This window comes from Lissotriton helveticus, chromosome 4_1 (genome assembly GCF_964261635.1).
Source record: "Lissotriton helveticus chromosome 4_1, aLisHel1.1, whole genome shotgun sequence".
In the NCBI taxonomy this organism is placed as follows: domain Eukaryota; kingdom Metazoa; phylum Chordata; class Amphibia; order Caudata; family Salamandridae; genus Lissotriton; species Lissotriton helveticus.
In genome coordinates this window covers 68,659,779-68,673,366 of record NC_136063.1, presented here as the reverse complement: position 1 = coordinate 68,673,366, position 13,588 = coordinate 68,659,779, and the positions used below count along the sequence as shown (strand labels likewise).

The following is a 13,588-nucleotide window of genomic DNA, read 5'->3' as shown; positions in this document are numbered from 1 at the left end:
CTCTCACCTGTGCCTGCACTCAGCTCTATATACCATGGTTAAAGGGACCTCACCTGTGCCTGCACACTGCTCCATATACCATTGTTAAAGGGGTCTCACCTGTGCCTGCACTTAGCTCTATATACCATTGTTAAAGGGGGTCTCACCTGTGCCTGCACTCAGCTCTATATACCATGGTTAAAGGGGGTCTCACCTGTACCTGCACTCAGCTCTATATACCATTGTTAAAGGGGGTATCACCTGTACAGGTAAGCTCCAGCAGGTGCCCACCAGGCACACTGCCACCAGGGTCCATGCTCTGCTGTCCATTCTCTGGTTCTGGAACAGAGCTCAGGTCACCTCCAGACAATCTTTCTTCCTTCAGAGAGATGCTTCGTTGACCTTAGACCCAGTCCTTTATATACCCAGAAGAGGCTGAGCATCCTCCAATCAGCCTTCAGCCCCAAGGATGACGTCTCTTTCTGCACAGATCACAAGGTGTGTCTGTCCTGGAGAGACTGCCCTGGGGTCGCCTCTGAGGTGGCAGAGCTAAGATAATAATAAGCAGCTTTCGAGTGTGGTAAATTGGGTTTGTTACAGTCCCTGCACCGTGATATATTCGTGTTGCCTGTATTCTTTCTGTAGGAGGGTGAAGTTGGGATTGGACACAGGCACACCTTCAGGGATTGGCTCCTCAAACAACAGCAAAAGTCCTCGAGGAACCGAAAGACCCGATTGGAGAAGATCACAGCAGACACAAAAAGTGCATCTGATGAGCTGGGCTTGGGTCTGGAGAGCAGATTTAATGTTTCAAGCAAAGTTAGTTAGCTTCGTAGATGGATCAGAGTTAAACAGCTGTAGATGGAAGGCAGGGCGGGAGGATGAAAGGAAGAGTGTAAGAATGAAAGGCAGAGGAGTAGGATGAAAGGCAGAGGAGTAGGATGAATGGCAGAGGAGTAGGAAGAAAGGGAGAGGTAGACGATGAAAAGTAGGGTGGGAGGACGAAAGGATGAGTAGAAGAACGAAAGGCAGAGGAGTTGGAAGAAAGGCAGAGGAGTAGGATGAAAGGCAGAGTAGTAGGAAGAAAGGAAGAGTGAGACGATGAAAGGTAGGGTGGGAGGATGAAAGGATGAGTATAAAAACGAAAAGGAAGAGGAGTAGGAAGAAAGGCAGAGGAGTAGGATGAAAGGCAGAGGAGTAGGAAGAAAGGGAGAGGTAGACGATGAAAAGTAGGGTGGGAGGACGAAAGGATGAGTAGAAGAACGAAAGGCAGAGGAGTTGGAATAAAGGCAGAGGAGTAGGATGAAAGGCAGAGTAGTAGGAAGAAAGTAAGAGTAAGACGATGAAAGGTAGGGTGGGAGGATGAAAGGATGAGTATAAGAACGAAAAGGAAGAGGAGTAGGAAGAAAGGCAGAGGAGTAGGATGAAAGGCAGAGTAGTAGGAAGAAAGGAAGAGTGGGGCGATGAAAGGTAAGGTGGGAGGACGAAAGGATGAGTATAAGAACGAAAGGAAAAGAAGTAGGAAGAAAGGCAGAGGAGCAGGATGAAAGGCAGAGTAGTAGGAAGAAAGGAAATGTGGGAAGATGAAAGGAAGGGTGGAAGGATGAAAGGCTGAGTATAAGAACAAAAGGAAGAGGAGTAGGAAGAAAGGCAGAGGAGCAGGATGAAAGGCAGAGTAGTAGGAAGAAAGGAAAAGTGGGAAGATGAAAGGAAGGTTGGAAGGATGAACAGCATGGGGGGAGGATGAAAGGCAAAGTGGGAGGATGAAAGGAAGAGTGTAAGAATAAAAAGCAGAGGAGAAGGATGAACGGCAGAGTAGTAGGAAGAAAGGAGTGGGACGATGAAAGGTATGGTGGGAGGATTAAAGAATGAGTATAGGAACAAAAGGCAGAGAAGTAGGATGAAAGGCAGAGGAGCAGGATGAAAGGCAGAGTAGTAGGAAGAAAGGAAAAGTGGGAAGATGAAAGGAAGGTTGGAAGGATGAACAGCATGGGGGGAGGATGAAAGGCAAAGTGGGAGGATGGAAGGAAGAGTGTAAGAATAAAAAGCAGAGGAGAAGGATGAACGGCAGAGTAGTAGGAAGAAAGGAGTGGGATGATGAAAGGTATGGTGGGAGGATGAAAGGAAGGGTGTAAGAATGACACTTTGAACGCCGCAGCACTTGCCGTGAGGGAAACGGCCATCTCGTTTCCTGTTGCAGAAGCCCACAGCCTGAAACCTTGCCTAACCGCGCCGTGAGGGTAACGGCCTGAAACGCAGCGCCCATACCGCCATCCTCCGCTATCCACCCGGTGCAGCAGCAGCTGGGGAACTACATCACCCAGCTGCCCCGGGGGTGGACGCGGCGGGGGTGACGACGCCTACGCGCCAGGAGGCGCCTTATCAGCAGGGAGCGCCGAAGCGCTCCTGGGACACTTTGAACGCCGCAGCACTTGCCGTGAGGGAAACGGCCATCTCGTTTCCTGTTGCAGAAGCCCACAGCCTGAAACCTTGCCTAACCGCGCCGTGAGGGAAACGGCCTGAAACGCAGCGCCCATACCGCCATCCTCCGCTATCCACCCGGTGCAGCAGCAGCTGGGGAACTACATCACCCAGCTGCCCCGGGGGTGGACGCGGCGGGGGTGACGACGCCTACGCGCCAGGAGGCGCCTTATCAGCAGGGAGCGCCGAAGCGCTCCTGGGACACTTTGAACGCCGCAGCACTTGCCGTGAGGGAAACGGCCATCTCGTTTCCTGTTGCAGAAGCCCACAGCCTGAAACCTTGCCTAACCGCGCCGTGAGGGTAACGGCCTGAAACGCAGCGCCCATACCGCCATCCTCCGCTATCCACCCGGTGCAGCAGCAGCTGGGGAACTACATCACCCAGCTGCCCCGGGGGTGGACGCGGCGGGGGTGACGACGCCTACGCGCCAGGAGGCGCCTTATCAGCAGGGAACGCCTCTCGCACACGCGAGTCGCGCGCGGGAGAAGCCCGGGACAAGGGCGGGACAGTCTTAGACAGTCCTAGACTGGCCGGGACTGGACTGGGCAACCCCTCTAACGTCTGCAACCCAAGCAAGTAAGAAAATCCCTTTCTTTACTGACTTTACTTTATAGTGTCATTACGTAAGGCTCTATTCAAGTATCCGGTGTGTATTGGTAAAGCTTATATAATCCCTGGTCAATCGATTATATAATCTCAACATGTCTAAAAAGAATTCTAAAAAACAGCCTCCTGCTAGCTCTAAGCCTATAGTCAACTCTAAGCCCATTGAAAACTACATGCTTCAAGTCATAACTAAAATAAATAAAGACAGAAGAGAATCATTGGGATTAAGTCAGTCGCCTGACTTACAGTTATTAAGCCCAATTCAAAGTCCTCAGCATTCAGGTTCTCTAGTACTGGATGATACCCCAAACTTAATAGACATCACGGTTCATCCTACTCCCAATTTGGATGATCAGATTAGTCCTAATCTGGATGATGCCGCTAATGCTATGCCACTAGACCAAGGAGTAAATATTGAACATGACCATGAGGCTCTGGTGCATAATATTGATGACTTACCTTCTCCTGAGCAGGAAACTCGACCTACGAGAAAAAACAGGAGAACTCATCAAAAACGGATGGGGTTACGTTCCAGTAACAGGAGGAAAAATGTTTCTCCAATAGGGCAAAACAAGTCAAAAACTCTAGATGATGGTGATATTAATGTCCTTGATAAAAGCAATCATGAAAAAAGCTATAACGAAGATGATTTGCTTCAGAAAATAGCAGACATTATTGATTCCAAAATCCAAACTATCATTAAGCCTTTGATCGCCAAGATTGATAAACTGAATGCGGAGGTAAAAAAGATGACTATTCTTCAAATCAAAGCTGTGGAAGGGGCTGAGACGGTCAATACTTTAGTGACACAAATGGCAAAATCAATTGAACCTAAGGCAAAGAGCTCCATAGAAAAGGAGATTAGTCCTATGCTCCCAGAAAGTACAGTTGGGAACGAAACTCATCCTATTAATCGACCTCCAAACATTGCCGGGGTATCAGGACCCAAAAACTTGCCATTAAACTGTCAGGAAACAGATCCCCTCCAATTTATTGAGGAAGCGTCTCCTGTGGTCCTGGTTCTGGCAAATGTTCCCGCGCCAGCAGATGCACAACTCGAAACCCCGGAATCTTTGTCCAGTAAAGCCCTCCATTGGTTAACAAATAACATGCAAATGGCACCAGGGGGTAAACATCAACTTGCATCTGAGATTAAATCCGCTAAGAGGGTGGCGTGGATTGGAAATCGACCGAAAGTTTTCAAGGGAGATTGTGTTATAGTGACTTTTTTTCATCCAGGTGTTCTGCCAAATCTCCTAAAACACATCAATCCCCCCCAAAGAAGAGCAGGATCTGTCGTTCCCCTTACGTTAAAATTCTTCTATGGTGAGCAAAAGAATGTGACTTTTCCTAGGACCCCGGGACCTATGTGGAACACTGTGAGAAACAACAGAGGCCAAGGTGTTCCCCAAAAAGACTGGGGTATGGTTCTAGGTAATAGATATGATGCCCTATCAGGGCTAAATGACTGTGATTGACTGGGTAATAGTCTTGAAAATTTTCTAATTCCTGATGTCACTTATGAGGCTAGGGAAATGGGCACTTGTTTAAGTACTGGACTAGCTGATGCTTTGACCAATGTAAGTAGCACTCAGGTCGAGTCTGGTAATGTGATTAATGTCGAACAGCGTATCGAATGTCCCAAACTTACTACAAATAATGATATACTCGAGTCATATGAGATTCTCTCCCCTGAACTGGGTACTATAGAAGGTAATGCATGTGAATATATTTCTACTCAGCAACATGGTAAGGGTCTAACCAATAGTACAAAACCTACCAGTGACAATGCTGACATACAAAGTACCTTGTTGTCCTGGAATGTGGCAGGGTTAAAAAACAAGATTTTATCACAGGATCTGCTAAATTTCCTGGATTCTAAGGATATAGTCCTTTTACAGGAGACTTGGCAGTTAGAACCGGATCCAATTCAGGGATATCTACATTATTTTATTCCAGCCACCCCGAGCTTAAGGGGAAGGGCAAAAGGTGGCTTGGTTACATGGATTAAGCAGAGGAATGACTACACAGTGTTACAAATAGATACCAATAGTTCTGATATATTACTGGTCAAACTACAGCGACCGCCAAGTAGGGACATCTTTATTTTTAACATCTACTCAAGGGGCCTTCCGGGTGGTAAATCCACCAAGGCGGTTGAGCTATTGGATGTACTATTAAATCAACACTGTTTGAATGCTGATATTATTATTGGTGGTGATTTTAATTGTTGTTTTGAACCACTTGACAACCAGGATGTTGACCTCATTACTGAGGAGGACTTCATTTGGGAAATCCCACAGCTTTCCTTGATACCCATCAAAAGATGGACTGAGGCTGCATTACAGTTAAAAGTATTATGTGCTGAGTCTGGGCTGAGGGCCACTAATGGAAGAACGCCATCGGACAAGCAGGGCGCCCCTACTTTCTCTAATGGAACTACGCAAAGCCGTATTGATTATATATTAACTAATAAAGAGAATTGGGGGAAAGTTCTTGATATGAGGGTTGAGACTAGGGTGGAAAGTGATCACGACCCACTGATTTTAACCTTTAAATTGTTCGATCTGATGGCAAAAGAGGAAGAGATGGAAACTGTCCAGATAAACCTTTCTAACGATCAAAGACACATTAGATGGGCAATTTGTGCAGCAAATGAGGAAAGCTTGATAGCCATAAGGGATCTAACAACTTCGGCCATTCAAGAAGTCCAGGATATACTTGAAAATAATACCCCGATAGATGAAATTAGCAGGATCCACGATAAATTTTTTAACAATTTAAAATTATTTTTTGTAAAGAAAGCTAAGAAAAAGCCACGTAGACCAATTAGAAAGGAGGATCAGTGGTATGACAAGTCCTGCAGGACTGCCTATAGACTACTGTCAGATGCGGTTAAAACTCGAGACAAAATTAAAATAAGGGAGGCTCGAGTTATGTACAAAAAAGTGCAACTTAGTGCAAAAAGGGATTGGGAGGAAGGCTATTGGAGGGACCTACTGGATGCCAGTAGGGAAAGATCCATGACACCCTTCTGGAACATCGTCAAATGGGGAAGGGGGTCTAGTAGAGGAGAACCCACTAACCATGTGTTACCAGAAGCATGGGTATCCCATTTTTCTACCCACTTTTCTGCTGAGGACGAAGTTGAAGAGGAATGTCTAGCTTCTGTAGATATCCTCGAGAGCCCCTTAGTCTTTTCAAAAGATGACATCCTAAAAACTCTGAGCTGTATACCTAAAGCCAGAGCCCCGGGCTTAGATTTTATCCCTGCAGATTTGTTTATGCATGACAAGGATCTATGGGCCACCTATATTCAGCTTTTAGCCAACGCTATTGCAAAGGGCTCGCCTATCCCTGAGACCTGGAAAGGAGCCGAGATTATCCCCATCTTTAAAAAGGGGGCATGCTCGGATCCAGGCAATTACAGGCCTATTAGCCTGATCGCATGTATGCAAAAAGTTGTGGCAAGGCTAGTATTACAGCGAATTCATGGGTGGATAGATGACTATGATATATTATCTCCCCTGCAGGCTGGTTTTCGTAGTCATACCAGCACTATTGATCAAATTTTTAGATTTGTTTTATTATATTGGCGCACAGTTTTATTAGAGGGCGGGATGCTTTTTGCAGCTTTCGTTGATTTAAAATCAGCTTTTGATTTAGTTCCCCGCCACAAACTGTGGAATATCCTACATGATCAGGGCATTCCTATAGAAATCCTCTCTTTATTGATTAGGATGCATGAAAATAGTTTTGCACAAGTCCGATGGAATCAGCGGGGTAGTACTACTGAGAAGTTCCCCGTAGCGAGGGGTGTACGTCAAGGGTGCGTGCTTGCACCAACACTCTTCTCGCTATACATCAACAGGGTGATCGGTTATTTTGAACAAAAGCCCACGGATGCCCCTAGGTTGGCAGGAAGACCGATCCCCCTGTTGATGTTTGCGGACGACACCCTGCTGATATCAAAGACGCAGCAGGGGCTACAAAAGGCCATTAGGGTGTTTGAAGGATTTTGCAAGGATCATGGTCTTGTAATTAACACCAGCAAAACTAAATTTATGGTTATGCATAAACGAAAACACATTAGAGGCAGAGTTATTATGGATGGGGTCCAGCTTGAGCAGACCCAGGTCTTTAAGTACCTTGGTATCAATCTGTCATACAATCTAGATTGGAAACACCATATAAACGAATTAGACACAAAGCATGCTCAACTTGCAGGAGTTCTCACAAAGGAGCTTTTTTCATCTCACACTAAACCGATTAGACCTGTCTTAAAAATCTACAATGCTAAGGTCGGAGCAGCTGTTCTTTATGGAGCAGAACTATGGGGGTCCAGTAATCTGAATAAATTGACGGTAGCACAGAATAAATTTCTCCGCAACATTACTGGGCTACCAATGTCAACCCCATTGATACCTTTAAAGTATGATCTGGGAATCTATAGCTTTAGTGACATAGCCAAGTATAGAATTGTGGCCTACTGGAGAAGGCTATGGACAACTCCTGAGCTCTCCCAGTATGCCCAAGGCTTCCTGGAGGTGAGATCCCTAGATACTGCTAATAAGATAGTCTGGTTGAAAGAGGCTAAGCTTCTATATAGGGCATTGGGTTTATCCCAAATGTGGGATGATCCGCTAAATAGTGCTTTTCCACCAAAAAAGATACTTCGTGAACTCTACTGGAGTATGGTGGAGATCAAGTGCTTTAGGAATCATATTGACCGTTCCTTTACATATGATTTTTTGGAGCTCAAGCACTCACCGGCCCTCGAACTATACTGGGATTGGATTACGGTCCCAGGGGACCGGAAGAGGTATCATCAGATGAGGGTGGGGACACTCCCGTTGAATGCCCTAACAGTGAAATGGCATAAAGCACAAACTCCAAGGTGCCCTTTCTGTCCGGATCATAATGAAAACATTGGTCATGTGTTATTTGCCTGCCCTGAATATAGAATACCGAGACAATCATGGCTCAAACCAATTTGCATCCAGTTAGGTATAAAGACGTCAAATGAGGCTGTCAGGATTTTAAGAACAGATTCCTCCCAGCCTGTTGTTATAGCTATGGCAAAGTTCCTTCACTGGATGTGGATAATTCGGGCACGCAAAACCTGTCTGGAATAAGTTAGGATTTCTATTTAATGTCGTACAGTTTGCATTTATTTAAACTTCTTTTAAGTCGTATTCTACGTGAGAAAATATGTAATTTTCAACTTATAGTTGTTGTTCTTCTATCCTTATTTGATTGGCTTCTATGAACTTAGCTGGATATTTTAAGGTTATGTAAAAATGTAAATAGGATATTGTAAGATTGTGTAAAGATGTAAGTAGAATACATAGTAGTAGTGTAAATAGTATGAGATATGAAGATTTTTTATTATTTTGCTTTTTTCTGCTTATTTATTGTATTAACTTGCGTGGATTCTGTATTTCTGTAGGGTGGGGGGGTGGGGTGGGATAAAAAACAACGCTTTTTATTTCTGAAAAATGTCTTTTATGATTGAAATATATCGAATAAAGACTAATTAAAGTGAAAGTGGAACAAAAGGCAGAGAAGTAGGATGAAAGGCAGAGGAGCAGGATGAAAGGCAGAGTAGTAGGAAGAAAGGAAAAGTGGGAAGATGAAAGGAAGGTTGGAAGGATGAACAGCATGGGGGGAGGATGAAAGGCAAAGTGGGAGGATGGAAGGAAGAGTGTAAGAATAAAAAGCAGAGGAGAAGGATGAACGGCAGAGTAGTAGGAAGAAAGGAGTGGGATGATGAAAGGTATGGTGGGAGGATGAAAGAATGAGTATAGGAACAAAAGGCAGAGAAGTAGGACGAAAGGTAGAGAAGCAGGATGAAAGGCAGAGTAGTAGGAAAGGCAGAGTTGGACTATGAATGGCATGGTGGGCAGATGAAAGCAAGGGTGGGAGAATGAAAGGAGGGGTGGAAGAATGAAAGGCTTGGTGGGAGGATGAAAGGAAGGGTGGGAGGATTAAAGAAAGGGTGGAAGAATGAAATGGATGGCGGTGGATGAAAGGAAGGGTGGGAGGATGAAAGGAAGGGTGTAAGAATGAAAGACAGGATTGGAGGAGGAACTCATGCGTGGATGAAAAGCTTGCTGGAGGCTGGACTAAAGGAAGGGTGGGGGGAGGAACGAAAGGCAGAGGTGTACGATGAAAGGCAGAGGAGTAGGATGAAAGGCAGAGTAGTAGGACGAACGGAAGAGTGGGACGATGAAAGGAAGGGTGGGAGGATGAAAGGATGAGTATAAGAATGAAAGGCAGAGGAGTAGGATGAAAGGCAAAGTAGTAGGAAGAAAGAAATACTGGGACGATGAAAGGAAGAGTGTAAGAATGAAAGGCAGAGGAGTAGGATGAAAGGCAGAGGAGTAGGATGAATGGCAGAGGAGTAGGAAGAAAGGGAGAGGTAGACGATGAAAAGTAGGGTGGGAGGACGAAAGGATGAGTAGAAGAACGAAAGGCAGAGGAGTTGGAAGAAAGGCAGAGGAGTAGGATGAAAGGCAGAGTAGTAGGAAGAAAGGAAGAGTGAGACGATGAAAGGTAGGGTGGGAGGATGAAAGGATGAGTATAAGAACGAAAAGGAAGAGGAGTAGGAAGAAAGGCAGAGGAGTAGGATGAAAGGCAGAGTAGTAGGAAGAAAGGAAGAGTGGGGCGATGAAAGGTAAGGTGGGAGGACGAAAGGATGAGTATAAGAACGAAAGGAAAAGAAGTAGGAAGAAAGGCAGAGGAGCAGGATGAAAGGCAGAGTAGTAGGAAGAAAGGAAATGTGGGAAGATGAAAGGAAGGGTGGAAGGATGAAAGGCTGAGTATAAGAACAAAAGGAAGAGGAGTAGGAAGAAAGGCAGAGGAGCAGGATGAAAGGCAGAGTAGTAGGAAGAAAGGAAAAGTGGGAAGATGAAAGGAAGGTTGGAAGGATGAACAGCATGGGGGGAGGATGAAAGGCAAAGTGGGAGGATGAAAGGAAGAGTGTAAGAATAAAAAGCAGAGGAGAAGGATGAACGGCAGAGTAGTAGGAAGAAAGGAGTGGGACGATGAAAGGTATGGTGGGAGGATTAAAGAATGAGTATAGGAACAAAAGGCAGAGAAGTAGGATGAAAGGCAGAGGAGCAGGATGAAAGGCAGAGTAGTAGGAAGAAAGGAAAAGTGGGAAGATGAAAGGAAGGTTGGAAGGATGAACAGCATGGGGGGAGGATGAAAGGCAAAGTGGGAGGATGGAAGGAAGAGTGTAAGAATAAAAAGCAGAGGAGAAGGATGAACGGCAGAGTAGTAGGAAGAAAGGAGTGGGATGATGAAAGGTATGGTGGGAGGATGAAAGAATGAGTATAGGAACAAAAGGCAGAGAAGTAGGACGAAAGGTAGAGAAGCAGGATGAAAGGCAGAGTAGTAGGAAAGGCAGAGTTGGACTATGAATGGCATGGTGGGCAGATGAAAGCAAGGGTGGGAGAATGAAAGTAGAGGTGGAAGAATAAAAGGCTTGGTGGGAGGATGAAAGGAAGGGTGTGAGGATTAAAGAAAGGGTGGAAGAATTAAATGGATGGCGGTGGATGAAAGGAAGGGTGGGAGGATGAAAGGAAGGGTGTAAGAATGAAAGACAGGATTGGAGGAGGAACTCATGCGTGGATGAAAAGCTTGCTGGAGGCTGGACTAAAGGAAGGGTGGGGGGAGGAACGAAAGGCAGAGGTGTACGATGAAAGGCAGAGGAGTAGGATGAAAGGCAGAGTAGTAGGACGAACGGAAGAGTGGGACGATGAAAGGAAGGGTGGGAGGATGAAAGGATGAGTATAAGAATGAAAGGCAGAGGAGTAGGATGAAAGGCAAAGTAGTAGGAAGAAAGAAATACTGGGACGATGAAAGGAAGAGTGAGAGGATGAAAGGAAGGGTGAAAGAGTGAACTGCGTGGTGGGAGGATGAAAGGCAGAGTGGGAGGATGAAAGCAAGGGTGGGGTTATGAAAGGAAGGGTGGAAGAATGAAAGGCATGGGTGTGAAATGATGGAAGGAAGGGTGGAAGGGTGGAAGGATGAAAGGATGAGTATAAGAACGAAAGGCAGGGGAGTAGGATAGAAGGCAGAGTAGGAAGAAAAGCAGAGTGGGACTATGAAAGGCATGGTGGGCAGATGAAAGGAAGGGTGGGAGGATGAAAGACAGGATTGGAGTATGAACACGTGTGGATGAAAAGCGTGGTGGAGGCTGGACGTAAGGAAGGGTGGGTTGAGGAAAAGGATTGTAGAAGGCTACTTGCGTTAAAAAAAGGTGCAAGGCCAGGGCGGGTGGAATGAAGGGTGAAAGAGTAAAATGATGGATGGAAAGATGGTACCAGGGACATTCAACCTTACCCCCTCATGATTGGATATGGTGCCCCTTCCCGAATTACATACCCCACTCTCAGCTCAACATCTCCATAGTTTAGAAATTCAGACACAATATAAGAGCCCGTCCACTGCCTGCCAGCTTTTCACCAATAAGCTGCGATTTTTAACCTCCAATCGTTTGTTTTCTTTCATAGAGCCTGGTGTCTTTCGATTTTTTAGGGGTGGGTGTAATTCTCTAAAGCCAAATTACTCGTAATTACTGCGAAATGATTCGTAATTATGCGTAAGTACATGGCAAGTGTAATCCAGCATATAGCGCTATTTTCTTAGCGCAAAATGCTCCTTTATGTCCAAAATGGCCTGAGGATGTACTTTATGCACATAGTACTAAGTGCTACAGGACACCATCAGCTGTGGCCACAGCTACGCGCTCCCTGAAGGGCTTATTTATGAGAGGCTGGCACCACCGGATTATCACTTTTTCTGACGCTCCAGTGGCGCAACCCTCTCAACTATATCTACGAGGCCACGCAAAGCCACTTTGAGAGCTTTGCATGGCTGCATAGATTTGGTGTAAGACAAAGCAGCACAAGAACATAGAGGATGGATTTGGACCAATTAATCCTGTAACCTGACACCCTGTCGAACTTCTCGCATACATTTAATAATTCAAGAATCGGCTTTTTGGGGGAGGTGAGGTATAGAAGGATATCATCCGCATATAAGGATATGCGGTCCTTCCACACATAGGTCCAATAGAGTCCTTTGATAGAGGGTTCCCATCTGATCCAGATCGCAAGTGGTTCCAGGATCAGTGTAAAAAGCAACAGGGACAGTGGGCATCCCTGCCTCGTGCCACGCCCAAGAGGAAAATCTCTTGAGATTTGTCCATTAGCGGCAACATGCGCCAGGGGTTTATTGTATAACAGGCAAATCCAGGCACAGAACTACGGACCAAAACCCATGTGAAGGAGCACAGCTGGCAGATAAGGCCACTCGACTGTGTCGAACGCCATAGTGGCGTCTAAGGAAATGAGGACTGCAGGTTCCTGAATATACGTTTGGCGCGCCAGGACCGCATACAGCCGACGCAAATTGAGAGCCGTGCTGCGGTGAGGCATAAATCCAGACTGGTCCGGATTTACTAAGGAGGAAAGGTGTGGAGTCAGCCTTAATGCCAGTAGTTTAGCTAGGATCTTAGGTTCTGCATTTATTAGCGAAATTGGACGGTAGGACGCGCAATCTGTTTTGGGCCTACCGGGTTTGTGAATTGCGACAATTGTTGCGAGTCGCTGATCTCTCGGCAGTTCCCCCGCCTGGAGACTATCATGGAACATGTTCAGTAAAAAAGGAGCCGTAGACTGCACTGTCCTTTTATAGAGTTTCACTGGGAGTCCGTTGGGTCCCAGCGCCTTGCCGGACGCCAGCGAGAAGGTAGCCGCCTGAATTTCTTCAGTGGTAATGTCTGCCTCCAACTGGAGCGCCGCCTCAGGGGAGAGTTTCGGGATCGTCAGATCTTTTATGTAGTCATATGCCTCCGCAATCGTGTATGGTGCCCGGGGAGCGTAGATTGTTTCATAGTGGTCAGCCAGGGTGTTAACAATCCCATCAGGATCGGAGACCATGGAGCCCGTGGGCGAGGCCAGCTGTGCAATGACTTTGTTCGCCCTTTCTTTCCTGTCTAGCCAGGCTAGCATCTTCCCTGCTTTATCCCCCATCTCGTATACTCTATGCCTAGTCATGGTAATTTTGTCCTTCGCCATTTGCTACACCATTTTTTGATAATAAAACCACCAAAAGTGTAAAAAAGGAATCAGAAAAAATGAAAGAAAGTGAAAAACAGGTTGCCCCAAGTACATTGTACGGGTGCATTCTACATTTAATGAAGCATAAAATAGACTCCAAGTATTCAAGACCACAGAAATCTCTAGGAAACCACCGAGTGGCCCTAATGCACAATAACCTGGATCTGTAACCCCAAATCCATCCAATGACCATAGTAGCTCACCATATTCGTCCTTCTGTACAGAAAGTACTATGTGGGTCTATTGTTGCATGTCTTTTTAAAGAAAACCATATAATACGGTCATATGCCCGAATGGACCCTATACACAATTTCTTGTAAGAAACATTTATGCAAAAAAAGATATATGTAAAAGAGATTATGTGAGAAACCATATCCACTTCCATACATGC

The 13,588-nt window shown here is 45.8% G+C and overlaps 1 protein-coding gene across 1 annotated transcript in view; it reads right to left on the bottom strand.

Moving 5' to 3' along the window:
• LOC144826957 (embryonic protein UVS.2-like) overlaps positions 1 to 447 on the bottom strand; it is a 232,569-nt gene extending 232,122 nt beyond the window's left edge. Inside the window, exon 1 of the mRNA XM_078685418.1 lies at positions 242 to 447. Coding sequence (XP_078541544.1) covers positions 242 to 309 — 68 coding nt within the window. The 5' untranslated portion in view covers positions 310 to 447. The remainder of the gene's footprint in view (positions 1 to 241) is intronic.
• Between the last annotated feature and the right edge of the window lie 13,141 nt (positions 448 to 13,588).